Source organism: Taudactylus pleione, unplaced genomic scaffold (assembly GCF_031769625.1).
Source record: "Taudactylus pleione unplaced genomic scaffold, aTauple2 ptg000086l, whole genome shotgun sequence".
Lineage (NCBI taxonomy): Eukaryota > Metazoa > Chordata > Amphibia > Anura > Myobatrachidae > Taudactylus > Taudactylus pleione.
In genome coordinates, this window is record NW_028284488.1 from 27332297 (window position 1) to 27350566 (window position 18270).

Below are 18270 nucleotides of genomic sequence, written 5' to 3' on the forward strand. Positions count from 1 at the left end.
TTCTCAAGGTCCTCACTCTGCTCTTCTCAGCATGTGCAGGGACTTGGAACACATACATTAAAGCCCATTTGAGCCTTCAGTTCTGAAACTCAATAAAATAGAGTGGGGTCCTTTGGCGGGTGAATCAGCATCATCACGACTCAATTTTAATATTTTGCCATAGGGACCAGCAATGAAATATGTCTCTGTTAACTTGATTTCGGCTACCTTGCAAAGACTTTAGAAAAACATATTAAAGCTTGTGTACTTATGTCAAGGTTACTGTTAATTTAAGAAAAAAAAGGGGATACCCAATTGGGTATAAACAGGCGCTGAAATGTGTTGCTTTTCTAGCAGCTACTATGAGAAGTAGGGGAGTCACTCCCTATACATACAAAATCACATGAAATAAAACAAGTAGCGCTAGTGATATAGTTATTAACATAACATGTAGACTGTGGTATTTGAATATATAAAACAATTTATTATAAAAAATGTTGCTGATTCCACAATAAAATATTGCCTATCAGCATTTAACAATAAAATCACAAGTTCTCACCCATAATCTCAAGTCTGTATTAAACTTTGATATAAGATCCTAGTGGGGTACCATCGATGTTGCCTCAATTGGGGACTATTCTTTAGATGTTAGTACTGGTTGCCGCTAGAGGAGTGTCCCTTAGGTATTATAATCCAATTGGTGGGTCCTCAAGTGATGCGGTTTCCTATATATTATAGTTGCTGTTTGGTAAAATGCCTGGTGCCGCTAGAGGAATGTCCCTTGTATAGAATAGTTCCAGTATTGGGTCCTCAATTCATGCGGTAGCTAGATAGCAAAATACTGAATGCAGCATAAATGATGTTAAGCATATCACTGAGTCCTCAGCTCCAAGGGCTAGTGTGGTAATTAAGCAGCAAAGTCTACTTGTATATGAAGATAGTCACCCAATCTCCAGGTCCTTAGCTCCAAGAGCTGCTGGGATGAGAGATGATGGTACAGACGATGTTCCGTTCAGGTTGTGTCTGAGAGAGAATTGTTGGATTCACAGATTGAGAACCCTCTGTCCAGGTTGGCTCAATTAATATATTAAAATTGATGTTTGAATAGATATCCGTCTTGATGGCGGCTTAGGTTTTTCACTTAGATAGAATGCAGACTTTTGTGGCGGTTTGTTTATACATAGGTTAATTTGATCATTACAATTGTGTATTTGATCATTACAGTTGTGTGCTTTCCCACCTTCCCCCCTCCTTCTTCTCTCTCCCCCCTGTATATTCATTAATAAGTGGTGTGAATTATAATCCAATTAAAGTGATTATATATACAATTTTAGTTTATATTAACTATATGGAGATATTAAAAATAAATACATATATATAATCCAAGCTAGACGCCAGCATCATAACTATAGGTGCAAAATGGAGCGATAACTCTGGAGGTTACACAGAGAGTTTGTATCTATTTTATCTTTATATTTTATAGAAAATGATATGTTTTTGGAATATTGGCACCATTAGTCTTTATTTGTTCTATCGCTCAATGCATATAGTGTCTCTTTTAGAGCTGGATGTGTGGCATATTGGTTTGTACAACATACACATTTATATACTGTGCTGCACACTAAAATTCTAAAATAAATTCTATAGAGATACAAATGGGGGTGTATGGTCGAACATAAGAGTAATGCAGTAATGACCTGTTCTTGCAAGTTCAACATAATTAGACATAATTGCCTATACAGATGTGTTTTAGTAGTAACATCTATAATGAGTACTGAAGGACTGTTTCAATGATATGAAATGATCATGATGACAATATTGATCCCTTATTGACCCTTCCAGCTGAGGAAACATTATGGGTGCAAATGTACAGGATTACCATGAAAGCTAATGTGGAGTAGCTAGCAATTGCCCATACCCAACTATATGCATAAGTAGTCCTTATAAAAGACTATCCACTGCTTTTAGTAATATGTTTAAAGAAAAACATGGCCACTCTGAAGCGTGTAACATTAAAATATTGTTTTAATTTCCCTACAATCCAGTTCTATGTTTTACTGTATCCAGCATTTTGGCACAAAGCTCCATGTGTTTTAATCACACTCCACATTAAATGTGTTAATTATAGTATGTGTTAGTCTTAAAAATATTAATTTCCTACAAAATGTACAATATTTGATATGAAAAGAACTAGTAAGAAAAATTAAGTTGTGCTTAATAAGAATTAAACTGCATTCAATAAAGTAACAAAAATACATAAATATGCTTTTCTATAAAAATACATATTTTATTTATCTTACCCTATTATGTTTCTTATACTTGGGATCTAAAATTAAAATAATGACCTCACTTAGACATGTACATGTAATACTTAAAAAACAACAACATTTTGTTAAAGACCTGTGGATGCTAAAGTATTGTTAATTCAAATGAAAAAATGATACCTGTTCCAGAAGTTTTTATCTTTAAAGGTAATAGTTTATTGTAGATTATTTAAGAAAATAAAAAAAAAAATTCAAGTTGCTCAATTTATTTATTACTAGCGCTAATTTAAACACATTGTATGTTCTTTATTCCAAGTCTTTATCATATGTTACACATTACACCACAGTTTATAAACCCTTCTATTAATAGTCTAACTTGCATGTTTGAATGATGATACAAACATACCAGTGGAATGAGAGAGATTAAGGCTGGCATGACCACAGGAGACAGTGATTAAATTATAAGACTATGGGGTCAAGTGGACAGGGAGCAGAGTAGGAAGATAAGAAGAGAGTAGAATCTTCAGGTTTGATAATGAGTTAGACACAAATATGCGGCATTTGCACTCACGTTGAGTGCTTGGACAAAAATGTCCGTTTACAGAGTTGTATGCATCTTGCAATTTGCTCACCCCTATTTGTACACTATCTCTCTCCAAGGCTTGTACTAAGCCTTGGAGAGAGCGAAAGTAAACGGAGATAAAGTACAAACCAATCAGCTCCTATCATTTTTTCAAACACAGCCTGTAAACTCAGGCTTAGTACATAGACCCCTATGTACAGTTTATTGTATTCACTTGTATATTGGTATAAGCATGCTTTCTTTTTTCAAAATATTTATATGTTGTATTCTATTTTTAAATCACAGCATGGTTTATCTAAGCACGGTTGTCTTCAGTTACCAAACATTCATTGATGCCAACATAGTAAACTTAAAGTTTGTGTCTGTTTTATCTTTTCCATAGACTAAAAATATTCAAAGTGGAACACAAAAGAAGGTAAAAAGAACACTTCCAAACCCTCCTCCAGAAGAAGCTAGCAATGGTTTACAGTCACCATATGGCACAGTTGGATCTGTTTCTCGCAGACGAATTTGTAGAACCACAACAATGGCTAGAGCTAAAATTCTTCAGGATATTGATAGAGAATTGGATCTCGTAGAAAGAGAATCTTCAAAATTGCGCAAGAAACAAGCAGAACTAGATGAGGAGGAAAAGGAAATTGATGCAAAACTAAGATATCTAGAAATGGGAATTAATAGGAGAAAAGAAGCTTTATTGAAAGAGAGAGAAAAGAGAGAGAGAGCCTATCTGCAAGGTGTTGCTGAAGAACGTGATTATATGTCTGACAGTGAAGTAAATAACACGAGGCCAACCAGAATAGAAAGTCATCTTGGCTTAGACAGGCCACAAACTGCCCCACAAACAGAATATTGTTCTTACTTGCCACCACAGACTCAGACAGAAACTCAGTTTGCACCTCAAACTAGTCCCTATACTCAATACCAATATCAGACACCTACTTTACTTACTCAGGCTCCAACACAGTTCTCTCAACAGTCCCATTATCAACCAACATTATATCATCAACAAGTTTCATCATATCAAACTCAACCAACTTACCAAGCTGTGCCAACTATATCCTATACTCCTCAGCCGCAACCAACACCAACTCAACAATCTTCTTATCAACACCCTTCACAGTTGTTACTATTACAGCAAAAACCGAGACAAGGTGCATTAGATTTGGATTCTACAATAACATCACATTATGATGTTATTAGAAACCAACCTCTTATAATAGCACCTGTCTCTACTGATAGCAGCTACTCTGTTTCTCATCTTGGTAGTAAATATAGTACCCTTGATTTAAGATTGGGTTTAGATGAAAAAAGTAGCATGGCAAGTAGTCCAATGTCCAGCATATCTGCAGATTCTTTTTATACAGACCTTGAACATCATGCTTCCAGAAACTATGTTTTAATTGATGATATTGGAGAACTTACAAAGGGATCTGGTTCTATGAGCTCCGCATTTGCACTACACGAAAAAGAGCTTTCAAAAACAGACCGTCTGCTTCGAACTGTAGACTCTAGAAGGACTCCTGAAGTAACAGACTTTTTAGCTCCTATGTCAACTTCTACTAGACTACATACATATGGAAAAACAGATGAAGATTCAATGGAGGATCCATATGAGTTAAAGCTCCTCAAGCATCAAATAAAGCAGGAATTTCGTAGGGGTACAGAAAATTTAGATCCTCTTGCTGGATTCTCACCTTATTATCATTCAGACAGCCTTTATAGACATTTCCCAAAAAGTGAAAAGTATAGCATTAGCAGACTCACACTAGAAAAGCAAGCTGCCAAGCAACTACCACCCGCTATCCTGTATCAACAGTCAAAGCATAAAAAAACAATATTAGACCCAAAAATAGCAAAATTTTCTCCAATTCAGGAAAGTCATGACTTGGACCCTGACTATTCAACCTATCTTTCTTCTAGTACATCATCAGTTCCAAGTATATCTTCAAAGGTAAGGCTGCTGCAAGATGATATTACATATGGCTTGAGAAAAAACATTACGGATCAACAAAAGTTCTTGGGTCCTGCTTTGTCTCAAAACCTTGGGGCAACTCTTAATACAAATTTGAGAACTGCATTACAGGATGAAGTTGATAAACCCTATGTAAGTGGTAGTAGATCAAGGCCTTCATCTAGGCCTTCATCGGTGTATGGCCTTGATCTGTCTATTAAAAGAGACTTATCAAGTTCTTCTTTAAGGCAGAAAGCCAATGAAGCTGAATCAATAGATGCAACATTTAACCCCACAGCACCTTCTGGAAGAATAAAACCATCCAGTCTTCCAATTAGTCAAAGTAGAGGAAGGATTCCAATTGTAGCACAAAACTCTGAAGAAGAAAGTCCACTGAGTCCTGTTGGCCAACCAATGGGAATGGCAAGGGCTGCAGCTGGACCATTGCCCCCAATATCTGCAGATACCAGGGACCAGTTTGGATCCAGCCATTCTCTACCTGAGGTGCAACAACATATGAGAGAAGAATCCAGAACTCGTGGTTATGATCGAGACATAGCATTCATCATGGATGACTTTCAACATGCAATGTCTGATAGTGAAGGTAATCATGGTACCAGAATGATTTACCACTATCATAACACAAATCTTCGTTTCTATGCATGCTATTAATGTGTGTTGTGATATTTTCTTTGTGGGTTTTGTGTTCTTTCACTGTCATAATTCTGCAGAGTTTTTATTTGATTTACTTGACATTTTCAAAAATGTTCTGCTTTTGTTGTTCTGTTATTGTTATAGTTGTTATTATTGTTATTGTGTTTACTTATACATAAATCACCTTTTCATTATATGTGGAATCCTACGTAGCAGTTTGAGTCAATTTGTGTACATCAGAAAATTAAGAATATCACAGTCACTTTTTATAACTCATATATCCATCATAGCTTTGATATAATGTAAAATACAAGTAAATTAGACCTACTTGGGTCTAACAATTATTCAGCATAAAGAGTATTATCTTGTTGATTTTTTATGGTTGTAAGTATTCTGCAAATTTAAGTTTGAATCCTTGCCTAAAGGTGAAAATGACTGTTTTTATAGTATATGGATATGTGTTGCCTTTTTATTTACCTACAACTATTCACTTTTTTAAATGTTATTTTAATATTACAAAAGTTTTCAAGCAAGAAAACAGATAACTAACATTCATAACATTAACTCCTTGCTGCTGTGAGCACATGCAACAATCTGCTTTGCAACATGCTAAAATATTTTGCAGCAGCAAGGAGAGATCAATGTAAGGTAGCACAGATATGACAGAGTATATTTAGACCTCATATTTTTAAATATATGTATTTCAAAAGCAGATTCATATTTGCAAATTGTGTGAAATATGTGCTTTGCATTTTTTGTGCTTCTTTGTTTATTTGTTGTTTAATAAATGTATATGTGCTTTTAAATAAATATTTGCATGCACTGTTTTATTAATTGCTTATCGTTATCTTATATGAATAAACTGCATGACATTAATGCTGCATGACAATCTAAAACAATTTATATATTGCATAAGGCAATCAACAGTATTTTGGTTTATACAGTAATATTTTGTTATCATTTCAGAAAGACAAAATTATACAAATATTGTATAAATTTGAAGCACTCCACACTGATCATGTCAGTGGCAACTTACCCTTCAATAAGTATTCAAAAGAAATACTCTTAAGTTTAATATTCAATGACAGCTGACAGTCAAATTACCTCAATTGTTTTATCCACTAGTGATAGTATGAGTTGTGTTAATTAAAAGATAATGGGTCTAATGTATCAATGAAAAATGTGGAGAAGTTACTCATAGCAATCAATCAGCATCTACTTACCATTTTATAAAGTGTACTTGATAAATGCTCCCTCAAAGCTGATTGGTTGCCATTGGCAACTTCTCCATTGATACACTTCTTTTCACTTTCTTGATACATCAACCCCAATAAGATAAAGTTTGAAAGTTTTGGCAACTGGTTTATTATAAAACAATTATTACAGAGCACCTAAATGTATGTTCTTCTATTGAGTGGTTGGCATACCTGCCTGTTCAGTACATCTGCTGGGAATCGTTTGTTAAGTCCCCTGCATTTAGAATGCTGCACAGAGCAGATAAGGGGTTGGGTATGGGATCTTGGCGAATGCCGCTGGTCAGAATATCGACAGCGGCAACCCGACAGTCAGAATCCTGACACCCTTAAATAAGTACGGTAAGACTAACCCTTACTCCTAACAATCACTCCCTGGTGCCTAACCCTAACCTCCCTCCTTAGTGCCTAACCCTAACCTCCCCCTCGTCGGTGCCTAACACTAACCTTCCCTCCTTAGTGCCTAACCCTAACCTCCCATCTTAGTGCCTAACCCTAACCTCCCACTCGCCAGTGCTTAACCCTAACCCTCCCTGCTTATTGCCTAACCCTAACCTCCCCCTGCCCGGTGCCTAAGCCTAACCCTCCCTCTAATGCCCGATACCTTCGGCATGCCGGCGGTCGGGTTTCTGGTGCCGGGATCCCAACACTGTCTGGATTTCGGCGTCGTGATTTCGTCCATCGGCATCTCGCATGATGGGATGCTGACTACATCCCGGCGATAACATGTGATTCCCTGTAATGGAATAGAAAGTGTGTTAAAGCATGTTTTTACGTGCTCTAATATCAACTTAGATTTCAAAGTCATCTAAGCTTATTTTATTACATGTAAACACTTAATTGTACTATTGAAAAATAAAAGTGCATTTCCTACTGGAAAACAAATATTAAACTAGAAAGTTTCATAAAGAACTTCAGAAAGTTTATATTTATTTCTAAAGAAAAATACACATAAATTTAAATGTAAAAATACATTTGGCCAATTAATAAATCTCAAACTTTTGATGAAGTATGCTTATATGGTATCCCTATAGACTTTAGGAACATTTTAGGCCGGTTTTTCATGCTTAAATTAAGTGTGTCTTACCTGCCCCTACACAAATTTGTAATATTTGCATTTGTCGTCTGAGACATAAAATATTACAGTATTTCAGATGGATGAAAGCGACAGATGTGAAAACTAGGGATGAAAATATTGTAGGGGTTAGCTGAAACTATATGCTTAGCTCTTGGATGCTCTTATCATTAGAACTTCCCCAGAAATCACTATTTTGTAGGAGAATTAGGAAAATATACGTTTTATTTACTAGGTTTTAGAGCATGACACAAACTTATGGTGACATGAGATTTCTACCTGCAAACAGACTGTATCGGACTTGCTACAGTATACATCAATTCAGGATATAATTTCCCGGACAACACTGACCAGCCCTAACAAGGACAAAACAGTCTGTCGGTAAATGGAAACTCAGTGTTAGTAGAGACTTTTGTCCTACTCTTAAAAATCTAGTTGGTAAGCTTTGAGTCAAAGTGCTCCCATATAAATGTCTTTCCCAGAAGTACATTCTCCCATGAAAGGAGTGGCTTTCTTGCACAATGTCTCCAGGGAATAACTTAAATATATTCCTAACTCTTCTCATTAGTTCAGTAAAGTTATGAGTATTTCCCATCCGGAGTGTTTCATTCTGAGGTCAATTTCCTGCTGCAAAATATCGAAAAGCGTTCAGTTACCATTAACTGTTTTAATATTGTGGTTGGAAAACTTGATTTTAACAAAGTGTCTGTTGGTAAATGAATGTTTTCTCTGTTTGTTTTGGATAAATCCCCAGACAATTCCTTTAATGATGGTAGGAGTCTTCTGTTGCCAGTCTCGTAGAGTTTGTGAATGTCTTTGTATTGCATGTCAGTTTTGTTCTTTATTAAGAACTTACTGGAATGTTTTGATTATATAGAACATAATAGAGCTAATGCTCAAAAATAATAATGTGACAAAAGCCTTAGATCCAAATATTCTTCCTATCAAATGTTTGGCTTGTCCTTTTCCAAATTGTAAAAAACAATATCCAGCTTTCTCTAAAATATACTTCTCAACCTTACCTAACCTTAAACTGTGTTATAATCAATTATATTATTATTAAACTAATAATTTTTAATAATTAAATACATAGTCCTAGAATAATATCTAAACATATTATGCATTCCTAATTTAAGGTTCTATTTAAAAATATAAATACATTATTAATCCATTTACAAACGTTTTTAATATATATGTACAAAAATTCCATCTCTTATAGAGGACAAAACTAAAGTGTATGACAATGCAAATTAATTGAATGATGCAAGAAAGTCCCATGAGTGTACATCATTAGATTGTCTCTTTCACCTCATTTGTTTATACTGGTTTGCACTTAAAAGTGATATCCACCAAAAGTTTCAATTATAAATGTACACATTGTTCTGTGGAAAACATTGAGGGATCTGTTCAGCAAGAGTGATGATGTTGCCCAAAATATTATCAGGCAACATCGTCACGAGTTTTTATCAATTATGATAATTTATTGCTGCTATTCAGCAATATTTTGTGCAGGGATAGCGGTTGCGGTAACACGCTGTCCCTGCGATGTCACAGAAGGAATTGTTTTAGGGATTCCGAAAACAATCCCTTCTGTTTGTGCCTCTGCGCATGCTCAGTCATGCTCTCGGGAACAGCCTCCGTCCCTGCTTGTTGTGACCGCCGACGGGGTAAGTACAGCTCCAGCCTGCCGAAATTGATTGACATGTGTATACAGGCATTATACAGTCTCCGACACAGGCCCCCTCCTCTCCGTCCGGCGGCGCGCAGCGCACTGAGCTGTGCGCGGCCAGCGCCTGATTTATAGACTCTGGACACTAGAGTGCGCCCAGAGTCTATAAAGTATACGCAGGTCACCGGGAAAATGGCCGCGGTGGCCATCTTTCCTGTACTGCGCATGCGCAAACAATGGGAAAATGGCTGTGGCAGCCATTTTCCAATCGTTTTTACAGTGTCGGCCCCCCACGCCGATGTGGGAATCCGTAGAGGTAAGTAATACTATGGGTGCAGAGTGTGCGGTGCGGGCCCCCCCTGGACCCATAGATACGCCCCTGACATTTATATAGAAATGTTAAATATAATCACAAATAAATATACATAGTATAAAGTCTGTATACACACATGTCAATCAATTTTGGCAGCTTTAAAAGGCTCTAGGTCAGTGGTTCTCAAATTCGGGGGTCTGATTCAGACCTGCTCGCGAGCGCCGAGCGCTCGCAAGTGGGTCGATGTTGGGCCAGTGCGCATGCGCACGATGGACCCGGCTCCGTCGTGCCCATGCGTGAGACCCGGATAGCGACGGGCAAGCCGTCACTATGGGTCTCGCTACAAAGGTAGATAGAGCCAAAAGCACTCCAGGGCTTTCGGCAGACGAGACCCTACCACAAGGGTCTCATCGCAAGCCCGATGGTCGCGATGGTCTTGACCATCGCGACCATCTTTTTGGCCGCTCACTATAGCTGTGGGTGGTTACCCACAGCTATGCGAGCGGCCAAGAGGCCGCTCTAAAATTCAGAGGGACGGCCCTGATTCAGAGCGAGCGCTCTGTCAGAGCGTCCGGCTCTGAATCAGGGCCTCGGTCCTCAGGTCACGTTTTGCAGGTCACCCAGCAGGTGCACAGGTGTAGTCATTACTCACTGACACATTTTAAAAGATCCACAGTTGGAGATAATTATGTCACTTGTGATTTTGTGAGGAGACCTGGAAAACATGCACTGTTTGGGGTCCTGAGGACCGAGTTTGAGAACCTATGCTCTAGGTGGACTTACCTGCCGCCGATCACCGGGAAGCAGGGACGTAGACTGGGCGGGCTTACAAGATGCTGCAGGGACTTATGGGAAATTTCCCTCTGTCCCTGCAGATTTCGGGATATTTAAATATTTTCTTCATATAACGGCATTCTGAAATGGCGTTATATAAAGGAAATATTTTAGTAATGATTTAACGCTTTTTGGTTTGCTGAATAGCTAAAAGCGTTAAAGCACTGTAGAATTCAATGGCTGAGCCCTACAGTGCGGATCTGTGCGAATTAGGAAAATATGGAGAAAATAATTATGGTATCTTCTCCATATACACATTGCTGAATAGGGCAGAAGCTTAAATAATGCGTAAACGAGTGTTTCCGCATTTTTTACGTCAATTATATCATGCTGAATAGACCCCTCAGTACTGGTCCATTTGTGGTAAGGCATTTGGGGACATTTTTGATTCAACTAATTTTATGCCCACATTGTGGTTAATATTAGATATTGTCTGTAGCATTTATACAGTATGTCTAATATAGGGAATGAATATTGATTTCTTTTTTCTTTTATTAGGACACTTGCTTTAGTGTAAAGCTAAAATATCCTTGTAGTTTAAGACAAAAATATTGCAAGGGCAGTCTGTATATGTCAAGTTCTTATTTTACACAAAAGACATAAACCATAATATTGAGCATATTCTGTTCTTTTACTGCATGGCAAAACTCTAATATATCATTTTTAAAAGGGTGCTATTTTATACTACTTTATATATTCTGCAAAAGAATGCACATATTTTACTTTACAATTCCCTGATATTGAGAGAATAAAGAATTATTTTTGGTTATCTTTTTAAGTGATAGATCTGCAATAAATATATAATTTTTTAAAAGTATAATAGAAACAATGTATAAAGAAAGTACAGTATCACAATTGCAATACAAATATAGATGTATGTGTGAAAATTAAGTATAAGATCATGTCACATATCATCAGTTGTATGTATAACAGCACTCAGTGCTTGTAAACATTATATAGGCCTCATTTATACATTTCTTATTTGGAAATTGATACATCTTAGTTGCACCTTTGTGCCCAAATTTGATCTTTAGATCTGCCAACAAAAAACATTTATTCAAATTGGATTCCTTGTGAGCAATAAACTATGATAGAAATTTAGTATGTCATAGCATAGAACATAGAACATGAAATGATGGATATAAATATGTGACATGGCAAAAAATTACATGAGACATACATTACTGCATATTCCAAACATACACTTCCAAAATTTCATTTATATAGTTCTGCAATGCTGCTAATCCCTCCTGAAGGTCACCTTGAAGCAGCAGCATCTTCCCAATTGCCATTGTAATGCCACATTTTGTTATATTGCCCCATCTAGGGGCCATTTATCATTGTATATTTGCAGCTTAATCCCCAAAACCACCCATTTTGGGGGTTAACCACAAATATTAAGTTTCTTCCAGATGTATCACAGAGGGACTGCAGCAGATACAGTATCTCTGATTCTTCCATTCGTAGCCGCATCCCCCATATGTTTCTATGGGGGATGCAATGCAGCCATATTTACCAATTTCTGGAATGTGAAGCATTCCTGAGATTGGCCCCTGCAGCTACTGCCATCTGAAGATGGCGGTAGCCCATTGTAGCCTATGGGCTACAAATCGCTGATTCAGCCGGCAGAGGGTTCCCTCGGAACCCTCCCTGGAAATGGGTGCTCTGCACGTGCAGTCAGTAGCCCAGCACATGCGCAGTAGCCCCGGAAGCACTCGGCGCACCTCGCAGGGACGGGCTCTTTTCGGAGCCCCAGTCCCTACGGGTGCTCTATAATACATCCCGATGATCGCGCCTATATCGCATTGTAAATACTATTAATGATTAATGGGCCCCATTAGCCTCATAGAACAATCAAATAGTCCTATATAGAATTCTAGAATTATAATGTTCCCATATAGTCTTTTAATGCCACCGTATAACCCCAAATTCTTCTGTATAGTTCCTCAATTTTTGATGTCCATTAGTAACATCCTTACACTGTACGCAATAACTGTGGTGCTAGATTGATGCCTGTGGGCAACATCTTTTGTTATTATATTTTAAAGAGCTGGCCATGTTGGACTGTGTGACTTAGTGCTTATATTAACTATTAGCCTATCACAAACCTAAAAATTGCACTAGTGAAGTTAAACCCATACAAATAAGTAATATCTAAAGATGTATATAGTATAGCCTACAGTAGTTACTAGGCTTCAGCTTCTTGTCACAGTTACTCTTAATACTATTTTAGCATTATACGGTGTGTTATAACCTTGTTCAATAAGGAACATGTATGAAAAACAGTTTCTAAAAACTTTAGTGAAAAGTGATATACATTGGGAAGTTACAGTTATAGAATCACAAATAACACTTAGCTAAATTTTCTTTGTCTGCTTTCATATATTTTTAGCATCCAATTCTTAGATTGTGTCAGATGATTACTTTTTTGAGCAGGTCATGCTTTTTATGTTTTTATTTCATTTTGTTCTGCACAAAAATACTGTATACATGAGGCCACTTCTCACTGCACCCAATAAAAATGATTTGGAAATATTTCAGTTCCATTACACTGACGGCATGGCAATTGGTTTATGGGTTTTAAGTGGTTTATCTCACTCTTGCTTTGCACATTACACCACTAGCTGCTGTTCTGCTCGTATACATTTGTATTGATGACCTTGGCATGCTTGATAGGTCCTTTGCATGAACTGCCACATGGCAAAACTCCTCCCTTCTTCAATAATGGTCAAAATAGAGGTATTTACATTTCATTGATTTTCAAAGCATATCATCTACGTCGCGAAGAAACTGACTGGTTTGACAAGCCTAGAGAATCTCGTCTGGAAAATGGGCATGGAATTGACCGAAAGCTGCCAGATAAATTATCACACGCCAGACCAACTCATCAACAAGAACAAGTAAGAAGTGGAAAAGAAATGACAAATGCATAACAGGATAATACTTTATACAGATTTTGCAAGCATGGCACAAATAACTGCCTGTTTGATGAGGTAGTGAGTCTAATAACAGTATAACCTTTAGTGCCATATTCTATTAGCCGCGAAACTTACTGTGCAGGGAAATGTGCTAGTAGCCTTGAACTTTACGGCTAGAGCTATTCAATTAAAAGACCTTTTCCTCGTGTAGTAAATCCACGGCTGACGCGCGTTAACCCATAGATTCTGGGATAAGTGCCCGAAGCTGTCGGTTAACACATTTGCAGCACCTGCGATAAGGGCATTTACAGCAGATTTCTGTTCGAGCCTCCCTCAGACTTGAACAGAAATCCGCGTTAAGTGCAGCCTGCGGACTTAACGCAGGCTACAAATGCATAGTCTCAGCCACTGCATTAGCCCATGGTTAATTACCGCAGCTAATTGAATCCAGCCCTGAGAGTATATTTTAAACTGACATATTTATTAATACATTGAAAATATATTGAGTGTACACCACTTATTTTGTCATTACATTATAATCAAGCATAGAAACATGTTAGATCAATACAATATTTTTTCACGTTATTATTCTTTAAATGTTTCAAGATGGATGATTGTACAATGGTTCAGCAGAGGGGACCAAGTGTTGAATCCAGAGGTGTAACTAGGTATTTGAAGTCCCCATAGCAAAAGTTTGTAAGGGCCCCTTTGTACCACCCGGGTTGGGTATGGGAGACCAGAAAAATGCGCCGTCAAAATACAGACAGCGGCATCCAGATGCTCAGAATCCCGACAGGGACTTAGTAAGTATTCTAACACTCCCCCTTCACCCCTAACCCTCCCTTTCTGCATCCTAACCCCCCTCCCGCACCCTAACCCTCATTAGTGCCTAAACCTAACCATCCCCACTTAGTGCCTAAACCTATCCTCCCCCTCTTAGAGCCAAAATGTGGTGCCTAAACCTAACCCCTCCTGTCCACAGCCTCCCCTGTGGTGTCTAAATCTAACCTTCCCCCTCCCCCCATGGCTAACAGCTAACCCGGCCCACTATACTTACATTCGGGATGCCAGCTGTCGGGATTCCGGCGTTGGCATCTCAACTGATGTTGGGATTCCGGCGCCGATGGTGTGGCCGCGTGTCGGGATTTGGTGCCAGGATTTCGACTGCCGGCATCCCGTGCAGCAATCACCTAACTACATCCCGTACCACCCAATGGTGAAAAATTTATATATCACATATAACTTTGACAAGGAAGATGGGACCCTCACAACTCAGGGCCCCATAGCAGCTGCACCCCGGGGCATATCTATAATGGGTATATGGTGTGTGGTGCATATCGGACTAGGAGGTCTACATCCTGCACCCTTTTATTCAATACTTACCTCCGGAGTCCCACGTAACATCGCTGTACCAACCGCCGTGGCTATTTTCCCGCCATTTTGTGCATGTGAAGTAGAGGAATCGCCTGGAAAATGGCTGCCACGCCATTTCTCCAGTGACCTGCGCATGATCAGTAGACTCTTGCACAGATTAGTGCCCAGAGTCTACTGCAGCACTCAGTGTGCTACTGGACGCCTGGTAGAGGAGAGGTCCCTGAATAAAGATTGCACACCTGCTTGCACCTATGCCCCTGCTTGCACCTATGGTAGTTACGCCCATGGTTGAATCATTTTTATCTTCTTTAAGTCACATGAATGGTTTCTTTAGCTATGATAATTTACTGGCTGTGATTTCCCAGCCAATGAGATGTCATATTTAGAAGCTTATTTACAGTAATGGTACATTATTTAAAGGTTAAAGCATTTATGTTTTAGAACTGCCGATTCTATATGCAACTTTGTATGTTTTGAAAGCATTCATATTTTTTGTTCAGTATTTGTTTTATTTGTAATATTTGCCTTTTATATAAATATATTAGATGAATGGAAAGCCTATCCACTACCCATTTCCTCATTCAAGAATTAAATTGCAGAGGGATGCAAAGGACCACACAGTTTCAGGTAAATGTAACATGGTTACATAAACTCTACCAGTATCACTATATATATCCCAGTGTTAGCTGCTGCTTGTTTAAATTGTCTTAACAGGTATTTCAGGTGTAGTATAAAGCACCATAGTTTTACACATTTACTATAAGTATACTGTAGTTGTGATTTTCTCAATTATATTGTCCATTGTGCTTGGTGCTCATAACGAATATTACAATGTCTGCGAGAATAAGTGGTCAGTCTACTGTACTGTGAGTAAATTGTAGAACAGTAGTATTTTTAATTTAATATTTGAAGTACAATTATATGCTGTACAGTTGATGTTTATATATTTGTGTGTTTATCATATGTGTTGTTAATGTATGCAAAATATATTATGGCAATTAATTTCTCGCGAGATACAAAGATGTAATGTATTTGTCAATTGTAGTAAAATAAGTGAAACTTTAATCATAAGGACAAATTGTGCACATATATCATATTGTAGTGAAATATATATAAAATCAATGGTTACATAAAATATTGCAATATTAAAATTAAGAAAATAAATTTAATGCAATAATTTACTGTTTAGGGTGCTTCTCGTCAATTGCACAGGAGCCTTCCTCTTAGCATGGCATATATAGTATTTATGTAGGAGGTCCCCATTTAAAGGCTGATTTTGAGCTGGAAGCAAAGCAAAAATGGATGTAACTGTGCACCTGGACAAACCATGCTGCAATGCAAGGGGGGCAAATACATTGTCAGTTTTCTTTTTTTTTTTTTTTTTTGCATGCAGGGTAAATAGTGGCTGCTTTTGCATTTAGCTCACAAATGCTGGGCAGCTTTAATTTTACACTGCAATTTAGATGTCAGTTTGAACACTCCCCTCCCAAATCTAAATCTCTCTGCTCATTGTACATCTGCCCCTCTTGCAGTGCAGCATGGGTTCACCAAGGTGCACAGTTACTTGCTCTCAACTCTGAATTAGCCCCTTAATGATGTCTGATCAAAGTCCAGTTCTGAACTTATTCAGATAAAATGTATTAAAAGTGGTAACTTAACGCATGATCAAGATCTATTTACAAAGCCTTGGATAGAGATAAAGTACCAGACAACCAGCTCCTAACTGGCATTTTTCAAACACAGCTTGTGACATGGCAGTTAGGAGCTGATTGGCTGGTACTTTATCTTCATTCACTTTATCTCCATCCAACGCTTAGTAAATAGACCCCTCAGAGGTTACATTACCTTGACGTTCTGTAGAATCATAGATGGAGAATTGCAGGCTTGCTTATCCAACTATTGAGCATTTATAAAGTGTGTGTATTTCTTATTCGTAGTGTATATAGTATATATTTCACAATATTACCATTTCTATCACATCTATTATGTTGTCAGCATCCAATTGTACATTAGCGTTTAGCTAAAGTGCTTGGAGCACTATTTTGTTGTTATTATTATTATTATTATTATAAAATTATACATCAGTTAAGGAAGGGTTATGTAAGGCAAGAAATGAAATTTGTTCAGGCAACAATATAGTTCTGACCTTTACACTAGGTAATAACTCAGGAACATGTTCAAATGAGTTCTGTGACATTTCAAGCAGTTCTAGATAGGAAGAAACACCTGGTGATTGTTGAAATATGAATATTTAAAATATGTTTTGATGTTCTGTCCCTCACATAGAAACCAATCCATAGTGGAAGATAAGGAGCACCTGTTGCATTGTCACAGCATCATAAATAATTACTTGTCTAATTAGTATTAAATGTATAGCGCCACAGTGGAATACTGCACAATATAGTAAATTACAATAGCTTGCATTCTGTTTTCTGCATCGAAACAGTCAAACTGCAATACTTGCAAAAAAGTTAATTACTGTGGTCAGTCAAAATTCTGTAACGTTTGTGCCTTATTTCGTAATTGAATAAATGAATTATTTCTTCTTGATAAGAAATGCTGCTCTCTGCCCTCCCTCAGGAACACACACAAATACAAACAAACACACACACACACGTACATATAAACATACACATTTTAAAGTCGTTTAGGCTACACTATGCCTGCGCTGACATTATGATGGGTGCAGGCAGGAATGGAACTTTTGCCAGTCCACGCTAATATATTAGTATTATTATTATTGCTATTATTATCATTATTGTTGTTGCTTTCTATGGAGCTAACACTGAAGTACCGAATAGTGCAGAAAATAGCACATACATAAAAGAGGAACATAAACATTTGATAAAATAAATGCAGACATGACTAAAAAAGAGTAGGAAGGGCCTTGCTCGTGAGCTATGTTCTAATGAGAACAGGGCACAGCTGAAACAGGAGCATTTATTTTAACTAGAGATGTGCAAGTTCACATTCCTGGAATCCGAACACACCTGAGTTTAGGAGTTATGAGCCGAACTGAGCCGTGACTCGTGTTTTCCAGCCTTGTTTGGATTTCAAAACAAGACAAAACGTCATCTTCCCGGCGTCGGATCTTGCGCAGTTTGGATTGCATATTAAAGTCCTTCACTCATGAACGGGAGCCAATTCACAATGGAGACCAGAGGGAGAGGGTGTGGGTAGTATAGGGACAGCTGCAGCATTTTGTGAGGCACAAAAGAAACACCATAGGACTGGACTATTGTTGTTTATTACTAAAAAAAAAAAAAAAAGCCTGCTGGGGAATTAAAAAAAAAAAAAGATTACGAGTAAAGTGTTTAGTGGACACTGTAGGGGCACTGTGTGCTCCTGCAGAACTGTGAGGTGGAAAAAAACGCCATAGGAGTGGACTGCAGCACTGTGGCCC

General features: G+C 37.8%; 1 protein-coding gene across 2 annotated transcripts in view; it reads left to right on the plus strand.

Moving 5' to 3' along the window:
- Positions 1-18270, plus strand: part of PCLO (piccolo presynaptic cytomatrix protein) — a 345027-nt gene that overhangs the window by 218116 nt on the left and 108641 nt on the right. For both annotated transcript variants that reach the window (XM_088468800.1, XM_088468802.1), the window contains 4 exons: positions 3209-5381; positions 8514-8531; positions 13342-13475; positions 15413-15494. In XM_088468800.1, coding sequence (XP_088324926.1) covers positions 3209-5381; positions 8514-8531; positions 13342-13475; positions 15413-15494 — 2407 coding nt within the window. The remainder of the gene's footprint in view (positions 1-3208; positions 5382-8513; positions 8532-13341; positions 13476-15412; positions 15495-18270) is intronic.